At 38.6% G+C, this 16,623-nt stretch overlaps 2 protein-coding genes across 2 annotated transcripts in view; one reads left to right on the top strand and one right to left on the bottom strand.

Moving 5' to 3' along the window:
- SLC6A20 (solute carrier family 6 member 20) overlaps positions 1–16,623 on the top strand; it is a 152,627-nt gene that overhangs the window by 69,124 nt on the left and 66,880 nt on the right. The window lies entirely within an intron of this gene.
- SACM1L (SAC1 like phosphatidylinositide phosphatase) overlaps positions 1–16,623 on the bottom strand; it is a 60,440-nt gene that overhangs the window by 17,522 nt on the left and 26,295 nt on the right. The window contains exons 5-11 of the mRNA XM_082413882.1: positions 12,160–12,309; positions 9,272–9,331; positions 8,368–8,401; positions 4,230–4,331; positions 2,060–2,145; positions 1,192–1,278; positions 616–684 (exon numbers count right to left, since the gene is read on the bottom strand). Coding sequence (XP_082270008.1) covers positions 616–684; positions 1,192–1,278; positions 2,060–2,145; positions 4,230–4,331; positions 8,368–8,401; positions 9,272–9,331; positions 12,160–12,309 — 588 coding nt within the window. The remainder of the gene's footprint in view (positions 1–615; positions 685–1,191; positions 1,279–2,059; positions 2,146–4,229; positions 4,332–8,367; positions 8,402–9,271; positions 9,332–12,159; positions 12,310–16,623) is intronic.

The following is a 16,623-nucleotide window of genomic DNA, read 5'->3' as shown; positions in this document are numbered from 1 at the left end:
ATTACACAATACAATTTATATGGGATACCTAGAAGAGACAAATTTATAGAGACAGAAAGTAGAATAGAGTTACCAGGGGCTGAGGTAAGAGGGATAATAGGAAGTTACTGTTTAATGGATACTGAGTTTCTGTCTGGTATAGTGAAAAGTTCTGGAAATGGTCAGTGGTGATGGTTGCACAACACTGTAAAATATTTAATGCCACTGAATTGCACACTTAAAAATGTTAAAATGGGCTTCCCTGGTGGCACAGTGGTTGAGAATCTGCCTGCCAATGCAGGGGATACGGGTTCGAGCACTGGTCTGGGAGGATCCCACATGCCGCGGAGCAACTGGGCCCGTGAGCCACAACTGCTGAGCCTGCGCGTCTGGAGCCTGTGCTTTGCAACAGGAGAGGCCGCGATAGTGAGAGGCCCGTGCACCGCAATGAAGAGTGGTCCCCGCTTGCCGCAACTAGAGAAAGCCCTCGCACAGAAACGAAGACCCAACACAGCCAAAAATAAATAAATAAATTAATTAATTTAAAAAAAAAAAAAAAATGTTAAAATGGAAACTTTGTTTAAAAAAAAAAAAAGATGCTAAGGTTTTATTCCCCCCAAAATGTAAGAAACATACCAGATTGATTATGACTTGTTTTCCATAAATAATTATTTGTGAATCAAAATGCCTTTGGAAACCATCCATCTAGAGAGGGGAAAAAAAAGAGTTACATACTTTACCAGATTACATTATAAGAATATTTATAAGATGTTAAAAAGTATCTCCTTAAATGTCCTATCTCTATATTCAAGAGAATGACATTAAGATGGACTATGTCTTCTAGATATTCTAAATACTATGTAGTGAGTAGTAATTATAAGCCATTCTACTCTGAGCTACAATATTACTATTTTATTTCTGAGCATGTCAAATAGAATACACTAAATATTCTAAACAGTGTAAGACTGCAAATCTTACTGAGATCTCTAAAATCAAAATTTACCAAGTCATTCAGTTTGTTTTTCCACATTTCTAACATGCCATATACACAGTCCTTTGGTTTAGAAGCTCACTAAGTGCCAGAACCAAGGAGAAAGGCCTCAAAGATGTTGAAGTCTGACTTATGAGAAATAAATACATGCTCTATACACAAACTATAATGCCACTAAGCTTCTATTTATAGCCAATGAAAAAAGCATGGAAGATACACACATGATTTGCTACTTTGTTGATCAGTGGCAGTGGTTTGTACTTGAGATTTGGTCTTTGAGACCAGTACAGTGGTATTGATCCTCGAGTCTAAAAGAAAAAAAAAGATATATAAAAAGAAACATACACACAAACTTGTTTTTCTCAGCTTACTGTCAGGGGTATATACAATATCAATGACCGCAAAAGAAAAAATAAAAATGCGATCTACTAACTATGAAAGAAATCCATGCATACCGGCTCCTAAAATTCATATTTTGGGGCATACATTTGGAAAGGACTTTTTCTGATTTTATATACATGCACTTGTGTAGTAGACAGTTGTGTTGTGTTTCTCCTAAATTCTAAAATAAATCAATTTTTATCTACAAGTAAAAATTACCAAGTTACGTCTGGTATATAATTTGGCATTATAATAAAACTAGAAATTGCTTTATTCATTCTCAAAAGAATATGTTTATGAACTGAAAAATATTTTTAGCGATTAATACTCTGGAGCAGTAAGTGATCCACAACTCAGATATTATGTCACAATGAATGCAAGGCAGATAAAGTCAGGCATAAGCCAGCTGCTTGTCCTGTCATCATTGTCCTGAAGAAGTCTAAGGGGTTAAGCAGACCAATGGCTCCATTTCTGTAACCCTTGCACCTCCTACCCTACCCTCTCCTTTAGGGATTTAATTCAAGGGCAGAAAACCTCAGCAGCTGAGTGCCAGGTTAATGGAATATCCTTGTTTTGGGTGAACTTTTTCCATATTGTAGACAATGATATTACTTTAAAAAGGAGAGAAATTTCAACAATATGTCAGGAAATTACAATCCAAGTAGAAAAGACCAACTGGCTGGCTGCCTAACAGACCCGTTAACTTGCCTGTACAAATGAAGCTCTGCTCCCATTGTAGTGCACAATTTGTTCTGTTTCTACAAAGTTAGCCGCATGGCCTTCAGAATCAATTCCTGAATTGGAAAAAAATTAACTATATTTATTACATAAGAAAAACATCAGAAACTCACTAATTCACTCTAACTTGAAGAGAATTAAGTCAGTTCAAATTAGTGGAAAAGTACTTATAAAACTAAATTTCAAACAAATGCATAGTCCACCATCAGAAAGCTAACAAAGCTCACTCATTTAAACAGGCTTAAAGGGAGTATTAACGACCTATTAACAAACAAATAATGTTGGCTGCTGTTTAATATATCAATTGTTTATATATACACAATTCCTCTAAAACAGTGTTTCTCAAATTTTGGACATATTTTAAAGAAAAAACAAGTTCTCAAAAACCTCTCACAGTATATCCAAAGATCCCAATTTTGGAGGTTAAAACCATTAAACACAATATTAAATGCAAACGTGGGCCATCAGTTAACAGTATTTTGTTATAATGATGCAAATGGTCCAGCAGATGCTTACAATTTTAATTATCAAAATGAAAGCACAAAAACTGTATATGATCCTACAATTTCTACAACTCCATGAATACACCCAAAAAAAACTAATTTGAAAAGCACTGCTCTTAAATATTTAGCCTTGACTTGGTTAGTTCTTTCAAATGTTTGAAGCATTACCTTACTATCTTGTTTACATTATCTTTACTAAGAAAAGCTTGCTAAGCAAAGGCAACTTTCAAGTGAGTCCCTGACTCAAATTATTAGGAAAGAAAAAAAAAAAAAAAAACAGATTTTTAATGATCCCAAATATTTCTTAACATCCTTTCTATCTGACATACTTCTAAAACATGTAACATTTTGAGGTGTAACATATAATATCAGTGTTTCTGTTAACATATTAACAGAAGGGAAAAAAATTATGAGTCAAATCAGCAATAAAATGCCTTCTCAGTACGTTCTAAAATTACTTGTCAGAAGCATGGGCTATACTTGGTTCTGTCCAGAATTCCCATTAAGGAATAATATGTAGTTATTTTAAAAAGTGAGATTGAGAATAAGAGTGAGATTGTGTGTGTGTGTGAGAGCAAGTGAGCGTACGAGACATCTTTATGAAGGGATTTCTAATATATATTAAGTTAAAAAAACCCAAGGTGCAAGAAAATGTACACAGTATACAACCACTGTCTGCAAAAGAAGGAGAACATACTTGGAATAGCATAAAAATTATCTGAAGGATAAGTAAGAAACTAACAACAGATCAGCTGGTCGAGAGGTAAGATGCAGCAGATAAAGTCAGAAATGAGAAATATTTTTTAACTGCATATCTTTTTATACCTTTGATACCTGATCTATGTGACTGCATTACCAATTCAAAACTTTTAATTAAAAAATATGACTCCATCCAAGAAAATCCAGATACAAGGGCATTGCTAACTCTAATCCTGGTTGTGTGATCTTGGCCAGGTCACTCACCTGGCCTAAATGTCTTTCTTCCTCTGCTATATCACCTATACTAAAGGAGATTAACCAAATGACTTTTACAACTTCCTGGCCCAAAACTTCTATGATTTACCTAAGGGTCCATAGGATTTTATTCTGATATACTCTGGCTTAAAAAAAAAAGAGTTCAGGAAACTCATTTTCATAATGACAGTAACTTCTAATACAGATTTTAAAAGCTTGGTTTAAGCAAATTAGCGTGTTGCTAGCACAAAGCCTAAAGAATGCTCAAATGTAAATCTTCAAAGTTGAAGGCATAAGGTCAAATGTCTAGCTTTATACATGCAAAGAAACCAAGAGCAATAAAAGAAAATACTTTCTGATATGAGTTTTAGGTTATTGAAAACTATAGTGAGTTCAGCTACGCTTTCAGACATCCAGCAAATATCATGATCAATTCCTCTTAAAGCAGTAAGAAGCAGCCTACAGTGTCTCATTAACATCTGCAATGTAACTACAGTAGCTGGAGTAAAGCACAGAAGACCTACCTAATTATCATAATGAAGCAGGAGATAAATATTTAGCGAGGCTATCAAATGATGAAACAAATAAAATACAAAAGGTTACATTCATGTTACCATGAGCCAAACATTAATTAGAGATAGATATAACCCAGTACCAAATTGTGCTGACAAAATTAATCTCACCTCTTACATAATAGCGGACACCAGCTCTGAAACAACTCCTCCTCGAGATGAGAATCCAATCAAAGTATTTTCCATTAATAGAACATGAGTGCATAGTAATAACTTAACTACATTAAGAAAAATATAACATATTGCAAAATCATATGTATTATTTTCAGATGAAATTTGAATCTATCTACCCTAGTAAGAATGACTCTGCCTTTAGAAAATAAAAAGGATAGAGAATATGCAAATTTTTTGGTTCTCATGAATATTCACAAGCCTTTAGTACTGATTGTGAAGTTCTGTCAAGTCAGTAACCCTATAATGACATACAGTCAGTGTGTTTAAGTGGTTCATTACAGTGTTTCTATTTAAATAATATGATTTCCTTTCCCACATAGTCTCAACCACTTTCTGAAAGTGAAGAAATATTAACCACATCACAAAAAAATCTTTGAATGAAAGACTTATACATTTAAAATAGATTAACCTTCCAATAAGAAATGGAAAAAAGGGGGGAAAAAGACTAAGCTACTGAAGTTTATATTATATGCATAATTACAATTACAAATAACAGTTGCTAAGTATATAAAGATTTACAGATCAAACTGTAAATTAAAGATCACTCAGAAACAGAATGTATCTCTCTCCTCCTCATAGGTTTGGGTTTACCCTATGGTTATTTCCTATACAAAACATTTTGCTTAATATAATTTGATTCATCCATTATAAAGCATAAGAGCATAATAAAATAAATATCTATAAACCTACCTCCAACTTGCGAACAGTATCAATGCCCTGAATCTAATATCTGTTCCTTCTTCATCCCATCCAACTGCCTTCTTGCCCAGAAGCCCTGTGGAGACGATTCCCCTGCCTCCTTAGTTTCATTATATGCAACCACGACTTGAAAACACAAAGCTTGCTTTTGAGTTTTATAAAAATGGCACAACACTCTTAATAAACTTCAAGTCCTTGTTTATGCCCCCAGTAAGTACCTAAGAGCCATCCTTGCACTGCATGAAGCAGTAGTTCGGTCCTCTTCAGTGTTGTGTGCAATCTATAAGGACCGTATCACAACAGCCCTAATTCTTCTGCTGATGGAACTCGTGGTGCTCAGAGTTTGCTCTAACAGTGGTGCCGTGAACATTTTTGAAAAACCTCCTGGTATAAACGTATTGGGTATGCAGAGGGGAAGGCCTGGTAAATCCATAAGGAAATGCCAAATAATTTTCAAAATAGTGGTACCAAATGATACTAGCAATATGAATTTCTTATGATTCATCCCTCTCTATCACCTGGTATCATCAGACTTAATAATGAGTCATCTTGAGCTCCCAATTCACAATCCTTTAAAACCACAGTACTAGAGAAGACTCCAAAGCCATATTTACTCATTCATTCACCCAAATTATCTATTTGGAGCAGGGCACAAAGATGAATCAGACATGGAGTCTGCCTCTGAGAGAACTGAGTATAGCATGGAATATGTCTGTTTTATGAATCATTTTCTTCTTATTACAAGATGAATATCCATCCAAAAGCATGGAAGGAACGAAAGAAAAATAAAAATCATGCAGAATCCCACCAGCATGACACAACTTTTAAAATGTCGATGTATTTACTTCTAATCTTTTATCAATTAGTAACTCAGCTAATGGCACTGCTTCCAATTTCACTGTGAAAATAAAAGCCATCCACAGGCTCCCACCACATCTATCTACCTACTAGCCTCCACGTCCACCATAGCTGCTTCCTTTCTACTATGGCAGATGAGCTGGATGGTGGACAAGCTGTCTGTGTCCGGCCTTCGACCTGTGTACTACACCCCACCCCTCACACACTCAAGGACATTGCTTGAAGGTGCTCCCACCTTTTCCAAAATCTTTCTTCCCAGCATTTGGTAACAGCCCCCATTCGGGGAGGAGTTGGGGGAACAGGAACATAACCTCCCTCTCTAATGGTCATTTTTAAACAACCAGCAGCATTATCAGCTGATGAGACCCTCTGCTTGGAAACCTTATTTTCATTTGCTTCTGGGACACTGCTCTCACTTGGTTGGTTCTTCTCTTCCTCACTTGCCTTTGCTGGTTCATTTTTCCAACTTCAAATCTTAGAGTAACTCTATATGACTCGTCCTCTCAGTTCACTTACTTTGGTTCCCCCACTTCAGAAGTCCTTTGTCCTGAGGCCTGTAGTCCGTGGCTCTAGCATTTATTCACTATCTAGAACCCCCTTCAGGCTGTCTTCTCTCTTTCTCCACACCTTTTTCTTCTCTATATACATTTCTTCCTTTGATGATCTCATCCCACTTCATGGCTTTAAATGCCATCTATACCCTGAGGACTTTGAAATTTATGTCTCAAAAAAAAAAAAAATTTATGTCTCCAACATGGACTTCTCTCCTAAACTCCAGTTCCATTAATCTATGTCTTCTTGACAATCTCTACTTGGATATTTACAGAAATCTCAAGCTTAACATGTCCAAATAGAAGTCCGGATACTCTGGCCTGCCTTCCACCTCGGCTCTTCCCCACCACAATGCATGGTTTCCTTCCACTTACTCTGGCCAAAAATCTTAAGTCATACTCAACCTTCCTTCATTCCCCACGTACAATTTGTCAGAAAATCCTTTTAGCTCCACTTTCAAAACATATCTAGAACCTGACCATTTTTCATCACCGTCAGCTACCACCCTGGTCCCAGGCAACATCACCTTCCATCCAGATTTAGTACTACAACTGCTCCTAGCTATTCCTTGCATCCTCCCCTGCTCACCTTTGGCATATTCTCTACATCACTGTCAGAGTGATCCTGTCTTACCATGACAATCCTCTACTCAAATCCCAATAGTTTCCCTTAACAGTTAAAGTAAAAGACAAAGCCTCTAAGGCCCTGCACGATGTGGGTCCAGCAGCCTCTCTGAACACAGCTCTCACTCCCTGTCCGTTCTCTGCTCCAGTCACGCTCCTGCCTTGGGCCCTTTTTTCTTGCTGATCTCTCTCTAAATACACGAAACATCTGAGGACAGTTCTAGTCAAAAAGCTACACTAAACAAAAGCCAATGTAAAGCTTCAGATTTAAAGCTAAACAGATAAACTGTTTCTGAAATCACCTAGAAAAAGTGTTCTATAATCTCATTTGTTATCATTTGCCCATTCACAATCTCATTTTGGAATTAAAAAAACACATACACACAATTGGCCCAAACCCTTAAAGCACTACCTAAATAGTAGGCTTGTTATTATTTCATCCTTAGGAGAACTTAAGAGAGCTCCAGGGAAAAACAAAAACAAAAACCAGAATAAATAAGAGCTTTTATCCTGCCATTTTCTGATTTTTATTCCCCCACAACTGTGGAAAATGTTTCCTGCATTACTTTTCTGTTTTTAAGTATAACAAGCATAATAATTTAAGGAAATCATACTAACATAATGAACAAATAAATCACAGACTGTTGTGTTAGTTACTAAGCTTCTTTGGGGGTATGTGATAGAAAGACCCCCTCAGTTTCTGCAGGGCAGAGTCCTGACGATAGGCACTCATCAGCACACTGTGCTTACCCTTTAACAGCCAGCTCACTTTGTTTCCCTATTTTTATTATGATGTCTATGATAAAGATAAGCTTTAAAAATGAACTTACAATTAGATAACCATTACTCATTTTGCATTTGTACTACACCTCACCCCAAGCATCATTCTTTGTACACCATGTATTTTCATTTTTCTGTGGCTATTTCAAATGACAAATATAAGTTTTAATTGTAATTCTCCTCTCCAACTTGCTGGTTACCCTAGTTCCTGAGTCTAACTTTTTTAATTGCTAAGGAAAATTCTCAATAGGCTAAAACTATTCTTGTTTATTGATACAAAGTCTAGTAAAGCCAAAACACAGTAGACATATTTCTTCTTTTAAAACACCAGCACCAGAGAGCATTAGTCAGTCTAAAGAGTTCATTCTATTAAAAAAACAACGGTCATTTACAACCAGTATTCTAAGATTTTATGTTAATGGTTTGATATTATTATCAAAAGAGATTTCTACTAATTCTAAAATACTCTCCTCATGTAATATTTGAAACTGTCTTTAAATCTAACTTCTAATAATATTTAAATAAAGGCTGCTAGAAAACTAAAGAGTAATATGTAAGGATACAGCCATATAATACCGGAAGAGCAAACCGATGGACCTGAAATGAAGACGTATGTTACGTTTAGGAATAAATATACTTCAAAAATAATAAACAAAAAGAAGCACTATATAAAAAATATTTACAGATGGGGAGGTAATATACAAATACAACAAAGTAGTAAGCTTATGGGTAACTTTTAATTTTAAAGACATTTCTCTAATGTAACATTGTCTTTTTAATTAAAAAAATTTAAGTACGTGCTATAATCATTTGGGCTTGAACATTTGCAGATTTTGGAACACTAATAAAACTACATGAAGTTGCAGAATATTTATCTCCCTCCTTCTCAGTCTTTTCCCGAAACAAGTTCACTGCTCCAGGGAAAAGATATCCCCACGCTAACGGTTCGCTAACGGTTCGCAGTTTAAACTAGTTTTCCCGAAAAAGCAAAGCAAATGCCAAGAAATAACGCCATTAGGCAAATCTGTTTACCTAGATTCAATACATTATGCTTCCTAGGTGGCCTCCTTGTTTACATCTCATTTGTATAAACCAAGAACAGAGGAAGGTGACACCTATGCATGTCTATCCTGGGTGACTGAAGGGAGTCAGGTTCCCATAGGAAGACAAATGCAGAGCTCTCCACTGCCTGGGGAATTAGCTCTGGCCTGATTTCTAACATTATTCATCTACCAAGACCCATTCTCTCTCTCTCACTTATAGAAAGCAATGTATTTTTACTGAGGTATTTTCTTCAACCTACAGTGATGTGGGAGGGCAGATCGGATCGAAGTCCATAAGTTATAAACAGAGTTAAATTAGAATTCTTTACCAAAATCCTTGGCAATTAGGTAGCCATTTTATAACATGTATTCAATTAAAACTTGAACTGTAACAAATAAGCTGGTTTTATTTAGTGTACATTACCTCTGGCTGAGCAGAAAGTTCTCTTAGAAGATGACCATTCCATACAAACCGCTGGTCTGCCTAAGAGAGAAGTTTTAAAATTAATATTCAGTATCTCCTGCCAATTTGAGTTTCTATAGAAAGAAAAGTATAACAGTCAATGTCTCCACCTGGTGGCTAGGAGCAGGTCTCTTTGACATGCTGCAAAAAGAACTCCACTTCCCCGCCAACTTGCCCCTCCTCCGGGTATCCCTGTCTCGTTGCCTCAAGACAGTGCTGCTGGCCCATACAGAAACCTGGCAGTCCTTGCAGGCTCCTTCTCTTATATTTAATCAATCATCGAGTCCTAAATCCCCTTCCAGATCCATTTCCTCTTCTACATATCTATTCTCACCACCCCTGGCTAACACCTGACTGCAGCCCAACTACTAAAACAGCCTCCCTGGCCTCACTCAAGCCTTAGCCTGGCCCTTCACACCCTTCCTCCACATGCTGCCAGCAGCTGTTGTCTAACGTGACACATCTCTTGTCTGCTGGAAATTCTTCACTGGCTCACTGTCATCTAAAGAACCAAATCTTCACATGGCCTAACCAATCCTGGAATCTGGCAACCCCTACTTAACTCTCTGCTCTCATCTCTGGCCACTCTGACGTTCAAACTATACAGAAGGAACTCCCTCAGCAACTCAGCAGACTAACCAAGTCTCTTCATTCTCTTTATAAAACACAGCAACGGACACTCCCCTGTCCCCCGTCACCAGCAGAAAGTCACGAGGAGTGGCTCTTGCACTCAGGCATAACCAGTTGAATGGTACACTTCCTGAGATTCAGACTGTGTGTTCCCAATCAGTTTGTGCCAGATTTTCTTATTATTCATAACATAATTTAACTATTTTATAAATCAATGAAATATGACTTAAAAATAAACTGCTCTTTCTATAAAGTTGAATGATTTAGAACAGAACTTGATAAAAGGCAAGCTGCTAAAAACAAAACTTCTGTTGGATTAGGAGGAAAAATGGCAACTATAAAAGATTGGAGAAACATAGTAAAAATATATAGTATTCCGCAAACAGACTGCTCTGTGTCAAAATCTTTAAAGAGACTCAAACTGGAAAGCATTATGGATATAATTTATACAGTAAAGACAATTAGAAATCAAGGAACCAAAAACAAAGAAGAGCTTACGATCCTACATCAAAAAATTGACCAGTCAATGTAAAATTGTATGTTTTAAGTTGAGATAAAATGTTTATAGTATATATGGTTCACTTATCACTTTTGTGATTCCCAAAGTTATGGTAACTTTGACTCTTCTGATTAGCTGACAAAAAATTCCCTCCCATCCCAACAGATGAGATGGCTTCTTCTTCAGTTTAGCCTAATATTGCCACTGCCTCTGACTGGAAACCTCCTTCTCCCACGGCCGCCTGATCAATAAAGCCTATTCATCATTAAGTCTCGGCTCAAAAATCACCTTCCTCTGTACAGTCGTCCCTGACTCCTCCAGACAGAGTGAGTCCCGTCTTCCTTCAGGATCCCACCACACTTGGGTACCTATCTCTGTGACAGCAATTGTCCCTTGTTCTGTGATTGCCTGGACTTCCACTTCCCCAGCAGACTGCAGGCTCCCGCAAGGCAGCGGCATGTCTTTTCATCCTGTGTGGCTGGTGGCTAGTACAGTGCCTGGTACATAGCAGGCATTTGAGAGACATTTCATAGCAAATGGAGACTGCAGCAAAAAAGCAAGAGTCTCTTTGCAGTTAAACGCCAAATTTCTTCATTGCTTAGCTTACATCTAAACTTACATTGAAGCCTACATATAATCTTACAAAATTAGACTATAAAGTCTTTAAAAAGCCAACTAAAATATTGATTTAGGACTTCCCTGGTGGCGCAGTGGTTAAGAATCCACCTGCCCATGCAGGGGACACGGGTTTGATCCCTGGTCCGGGAAGACCCCACATGCCGCGGAGCAACTAAGCCCGTGCTCCACGACTACTGAGCCTGTGCTCTAGACCCTGCGAACCACAACTACTGAAGCCAGCGCGCCTATAGCCCGTGCTCCGCAACAAGAGACGCCACCGCAATGAGAAGCCTGTGCACTGCAACGAAGAGTAGTCCCTGCTCGCCGCAACTAGAGAAAGCCCGCGCGCAGCAACAAAGACCCAATGCAGCCAAAAAAAAAACGATTTAGGTTGAGCTATATAAAATGATCATTTTTATTGGTCAAATATGGTCAATTAGTGGCAATTTCATATGGTCCAACCTAACAGATATCTGACAACTTTTTTTTTTTGACAGCAACCTTTTAAATGCTGTCTGCCCCCTAAACATATCTACTTTTGCTAACAAAAAATCAAGGCAGCAATTATCTAGGTTCCTGAACAGCAGAAATTTTACGTTGAGATCATCTGAGGTCCAGTTTTAAAGATACACTTAAGTCAATAAAATAACCAAAACCCCCACCCTAAACAAAAGCATATTTTTCAAGTTCTTAACAAGTTGTTACTTTTCTACTTGTAAAAACTATAAATAACACCACTGCAGAAAGAACATCATCCATTAGAACATTAATTTTACAAGTATAATTGTGTTGCTAATGCTAATAATTGTTATAACACAGAACACTGAGAGCTAGGAAATTACCAACATTCATGTTTAAGCTAGATTTCTGAAAATGGACCCCTGTGGTTCTCAATCCTGTCTGTGTAACATACACAGATTCTGGGGTCCTGAATTTGGAAATGAGATGTCTATTTGAAACCTGGTATACTTTCAAAGCCCCATACATGATCCTGATATAGCCAGGACTGAGAAAAATCAATATGTATTTTATGGATGAAACAGAGACAAGCTCCTTAAAATTAAAAAAAAAAAAAGTAATAATAATTGAAGATTAAGCTTACCCTTTCCAAGAGACTCATTTCCTGGAACTCTGGACTAGTGTTAGACAGCCGCTGCAAAGTATGGGTCAAATCATATGTCGTTGAAAAGTAAAACCCATCCACACTCAAGACATGGTTTATCATTGCTAGGAAAGTTTTGTTATCTTGTAACTGTAAACAAAGGAGAGCAAATAATCAGTCTATCTTGTACTTGAAAAGGAATCTATCAACATGACAAAAGAGTGAAAATAAAAACCTGTAAGTTCAGCCCTGTTAAATGCCACTGGCACAAAGACTGGGCGAGGAGATGCTCACCATTTCCCCAGGACCTGGGACAGTTCCTGATACATGGACAATGCTCAACACCATAGGGTATTATATTAACTGATTAGGCAGACCTCCTTTCCCATTGGTATCCTTCACAATTTTTACTTTAAAGGGCAGAAGAGTTACTTTAACAAAACATCACCACTTTAGGTTATGACCTACTGTGTCCCAGACACTTTACAGAGATTCTCCTTCATCTTCACAGCAACCCCTTGCTAGTTTAGCATTAATTATCCTATTTGACAGAAGAAAAACATAAATTCAAGAGGGGCCCAGTAACAGAGAGTCAATAACAAGAGAACAATACCATCCTCATCCCTAAGAAACTTTACTGGTTTGGGCTAGTTGGGAAGTTAAATGGAATTCTTTACCAAAAAAAAAAAAAAAAGCAAAGACTGAAAAGAAAAGTCCAGGAGAGAGAGAAGTGGCCAAGATGGTAGCGTAGGAAGACCCTGAGCTCACCTCCTCCCACAGGCGCACCAAAACTACAACTATTCACAGAACAACTATCTATGAGAGAACTGAAGACTAGTAGAACAGATTTTTCACAGCTAAAGATATAAAGAAGAAACCATGATATGGGTAGGAGGGGTGGAGACCTGGTATAGTCAAGACCCACACTCTCAGGTAGGTGACCCAGAAATGGGGAGAATAATCACAATTGCTGAGGTTCTCCCCAGTGAGCAAGGGGTCTGAGCCCCACGTCAGCTACTGAGGCCAACGATCTTGCACCAGGAAGACAAGCCCCCAGAATGTCTGGCTTTGAAGGCCAGAAGGCCAGCAGGGTTTGTGTGCAGGAGAGCAGGACAACTGTAGGAAACAGAGACTCCACTCTTAAAGAGCCCATACAAAATCTCACATGCTCCAAGTCCTAGCGTGTAGGCATTTGAAGGGAGCCTAAGTCAGACCCACTTAGTGATCTTTGCGAGCCTCCTGGAGAGGCAGGAGGCAACTGGGACTGCTACTGGGGGTGCAGATGTTGGCAGCAGCTGTCTTAGGGAGTCTGTTCTACCACGAGGACACTCGTGCTAGCAAGTGCCATTTTGGAGTCCTCCTTCTGGCCTCTTAGTGCAGGGGCTTAACCTGCCCACCAGCAGGCAGGCACCAGTGCCGGGACACCCCAGGGCAAACAACAGAAAAGAACAATGAAACTAAGACCTGTTTTTCTGATAAGATAAACAGAAATTGATAAACCTTCAGCCAGACTCATCAAGAAAAAAGGAGGTAGGGCCTAACTAAAATGAGAAATGAAAGAGGACAAATTACAACCAACACCACAAAAATACAAAGGATCATAAGAGATTATTACAAATAATTATGCACCAATAAAATGGACAACCGAGAAGAAATGGATAAATTTCTAGAAACGTACGATCTCCCAAGACTGAATCAGGGAGAAACAGAAAATATGAACAGATTTATTACCAGTAACGAAATTGAATCAGTAATCAAAAAACTACCAACAAAGTCCAGGATCAGATGGCTTCTCAGGTGAATCTACCAAACATTTACAGAAGAGTTAACGCCTATCCTTCTCAACTATTCCAAATAACTGAGGAGGAAGGAATGCTTCCACACTCATTCCATGAGGCTAGCATTACCCTGATGCCATGAGGCTAGCATTACCCTGATGCCAAAACCAGATAAAGACACCGCACACACACAAAAAATTATAGGCCAACATTACTGATGAACACAAATGCAAAAATCCTCAGCAAAACATTAGCACACCAAATTCAACAGTACATTTAAAAGATCACACGCCATGATCAAGTGGTACTGATCCCAAGAACGGAAGGACAGTTTAATATCCACCAATCAATCAATATGATACACCACATTAACAAACTGAAGAATAAAAATCATATGATCATCTCAATAGATGCAGAAAAAGCTTTTTACAAAATCCAATATCCATTTATGATAAAACCTCTCAACAAAGTGGGTATACAAGGAACATACCTTAATATTATTAATAAAGACCAGGGAATTCCCTGGCAGTCAAGTGGTTAGGACTCCATGCTTTCCCCGCTGAGGGCCAGGTTCAATCCCTGGTCAAAGAACTAAAATCGCACAAACCACGTGACGGGGCCAAAAAAAAAAAAAAAGACCATATATGACAAACCTACAGCCAACATCAAGCTCAACAGTGCAAAGCTGAAAGCATTTCCTCTAAGATCAGGAATAAAACAAGGATGCCCATTCTCACCACTTTCACTCAACATATTATCAGATGTCCTACCTACAGCAATTAGACAAGAAAAAGAAATCAAAGGAACCCAAATTGAAAAGAAGTAAAATTGTCACTGTTTGCAGATGACATACTATATTTAGAAAACCCCAAAGTAAAGATGCCACCAAAAAACTAGTAGAGTAGGACTTCCCTGCTGGCGCAGTGGTTAGGAATCTGCCTGCCAATGCAGGGGACACAGGCTCAAGCCCTGGTCTGGGAAGATCCCACGTGCTGCGGAGCAACTAAGCCCACACGCCGCAACTACTGAGCCTGCGCTCTAGAGCCCGTGAGCCACAACTACTGAGCCCACGTGCCACAACTACTGAAGCTCGTGTGCCTGAAGCCCACGTTCCGCACAAGAGAATCCACCGCAATGAGAAGCCTGCGCACCACAACGGAGAGTAGCCCCCACTCGCCGCAACTAGAGAAAGCCCACACGCAGCAACGAAGACCCAATGCAGCCAAAAATAAAATAAATAAATAAATTTTTAAAATAAAAATAAAATGGCAGGATATAAAATTAATATATACAGGAAGTCTGTTGCATTTCTATGCAGTAACGATGAACAGGAAGAGAAATTAAGAAGACAATCCCATTTACAACTGCATGAAAAAGAATAAATTACCTAGGAATAAATCTAACCAAGGTGGTAAAAAGACCCGTCATTAGAAAACTGTAAGACACTGACAAGAAAACCATAATTCAAAAGGATACATGCACCACAATGTTCACTGCAGCACTATTTACAATAGCCAGGACATGGAAACAACCTAAACGTCCAACGATAGATGAATGGATAAAGAAGATGTGGTACATATATACAACGGAATATTAGTCAGCCATAAAAAGGAATGAAACTGGGTCATTTGTAGAGATGTGGATGGACCTAGAGTCTGTCATACGGAGTGAAGTAAGCCATAAAGAGAAAAACAAATATCATATATTAACACATATATGTGGAATCTAGAAAAATGGTACAGATAAACCTATTTGTAGGGCAGGATTAGAGACGTAAACATAGAGAACAGACATGTGGACATGGGCAGCAGTGGGGAGAGGAGGGTGGGACGAACTGGGAGATGAGGTTTGACATAAATACACTACCATGTGTAAAATAGATAGCTAGTGGGAACCTGCTGTATAGCACAGGGAGCTCAGCTCAGTGCTCTGTGACGACCTAGATGGGTGGGATAGGGGTGGGCGGTGGGAGTGAGGTCCAAGAGGGAGGGGATATAGGTATAGCTGACTCACTTCACTGTACAGCAGAAACTAATATAACATTGTAAAGCAATTTTACTCCAATAAAAAAAATTTAAAAAGAGTTAAAAAAATGATACAAACAGACCCATAGACAGAGAACAAACTGGTGGTTGGCAGTGGGGAGGGAGGGGTAGGAAGGACGAGTGAAACAGGTAAGGGAGATTAAGAGATACAAACTTCCATTTATAAAATAAGTAAGTCATGGGGATATAATATATAGCATACAGGGCTTCCCTAGTGGCACAGTGGTTAGGAATCCGCCTGCCAATGCAGGGGACACGGGTTCGAGCCCTGGTCCGGGAAGATCCCACGTGCCGCGGAGCAGCTGGGCCCGTGCGCCACAACTACTGAGCCTGTGCTCTAGAGCCTGCGAGCCACAGCTACGGAAGCCTGCACACCTAGAGCCCGTGCTCTGCAGCAAGAGAAGCCACTGCAATGAGAAACCTGCGCAGCGCAACTAAGAGTGGACCCCACTCTCCGCAAGTAGAGAAAACCTGTGAGAGCAACAAAGACCCAATGCAGCCAAAAATAAATAAATAAAATAAATTGTTTAAAAAAAAAAAATATATATATATATATAGCATACAGAATATAGTCAATAATATTTTAGTAACTTTGTATGGTGACAGATGGTAACTAGACTTCTCATGGTGATCATTTTATA

Source organism: Balaenoptera physalus, assembly GCF_965194825.1.
Source record: "Balaenoptera physalus genome assembly, chromosome: 11".
Classification (NCBI taxonomy): domain Eukaryota; kingdom Metazoa; phylum Chordata; class Mammalia; order Artiodactyla; family Balaenopteridae; genus Balaenoptera; species Balaenoptera physalus.
This window is presented reverse-complemented; position numbering and strand designations above follow the sequence as displayed.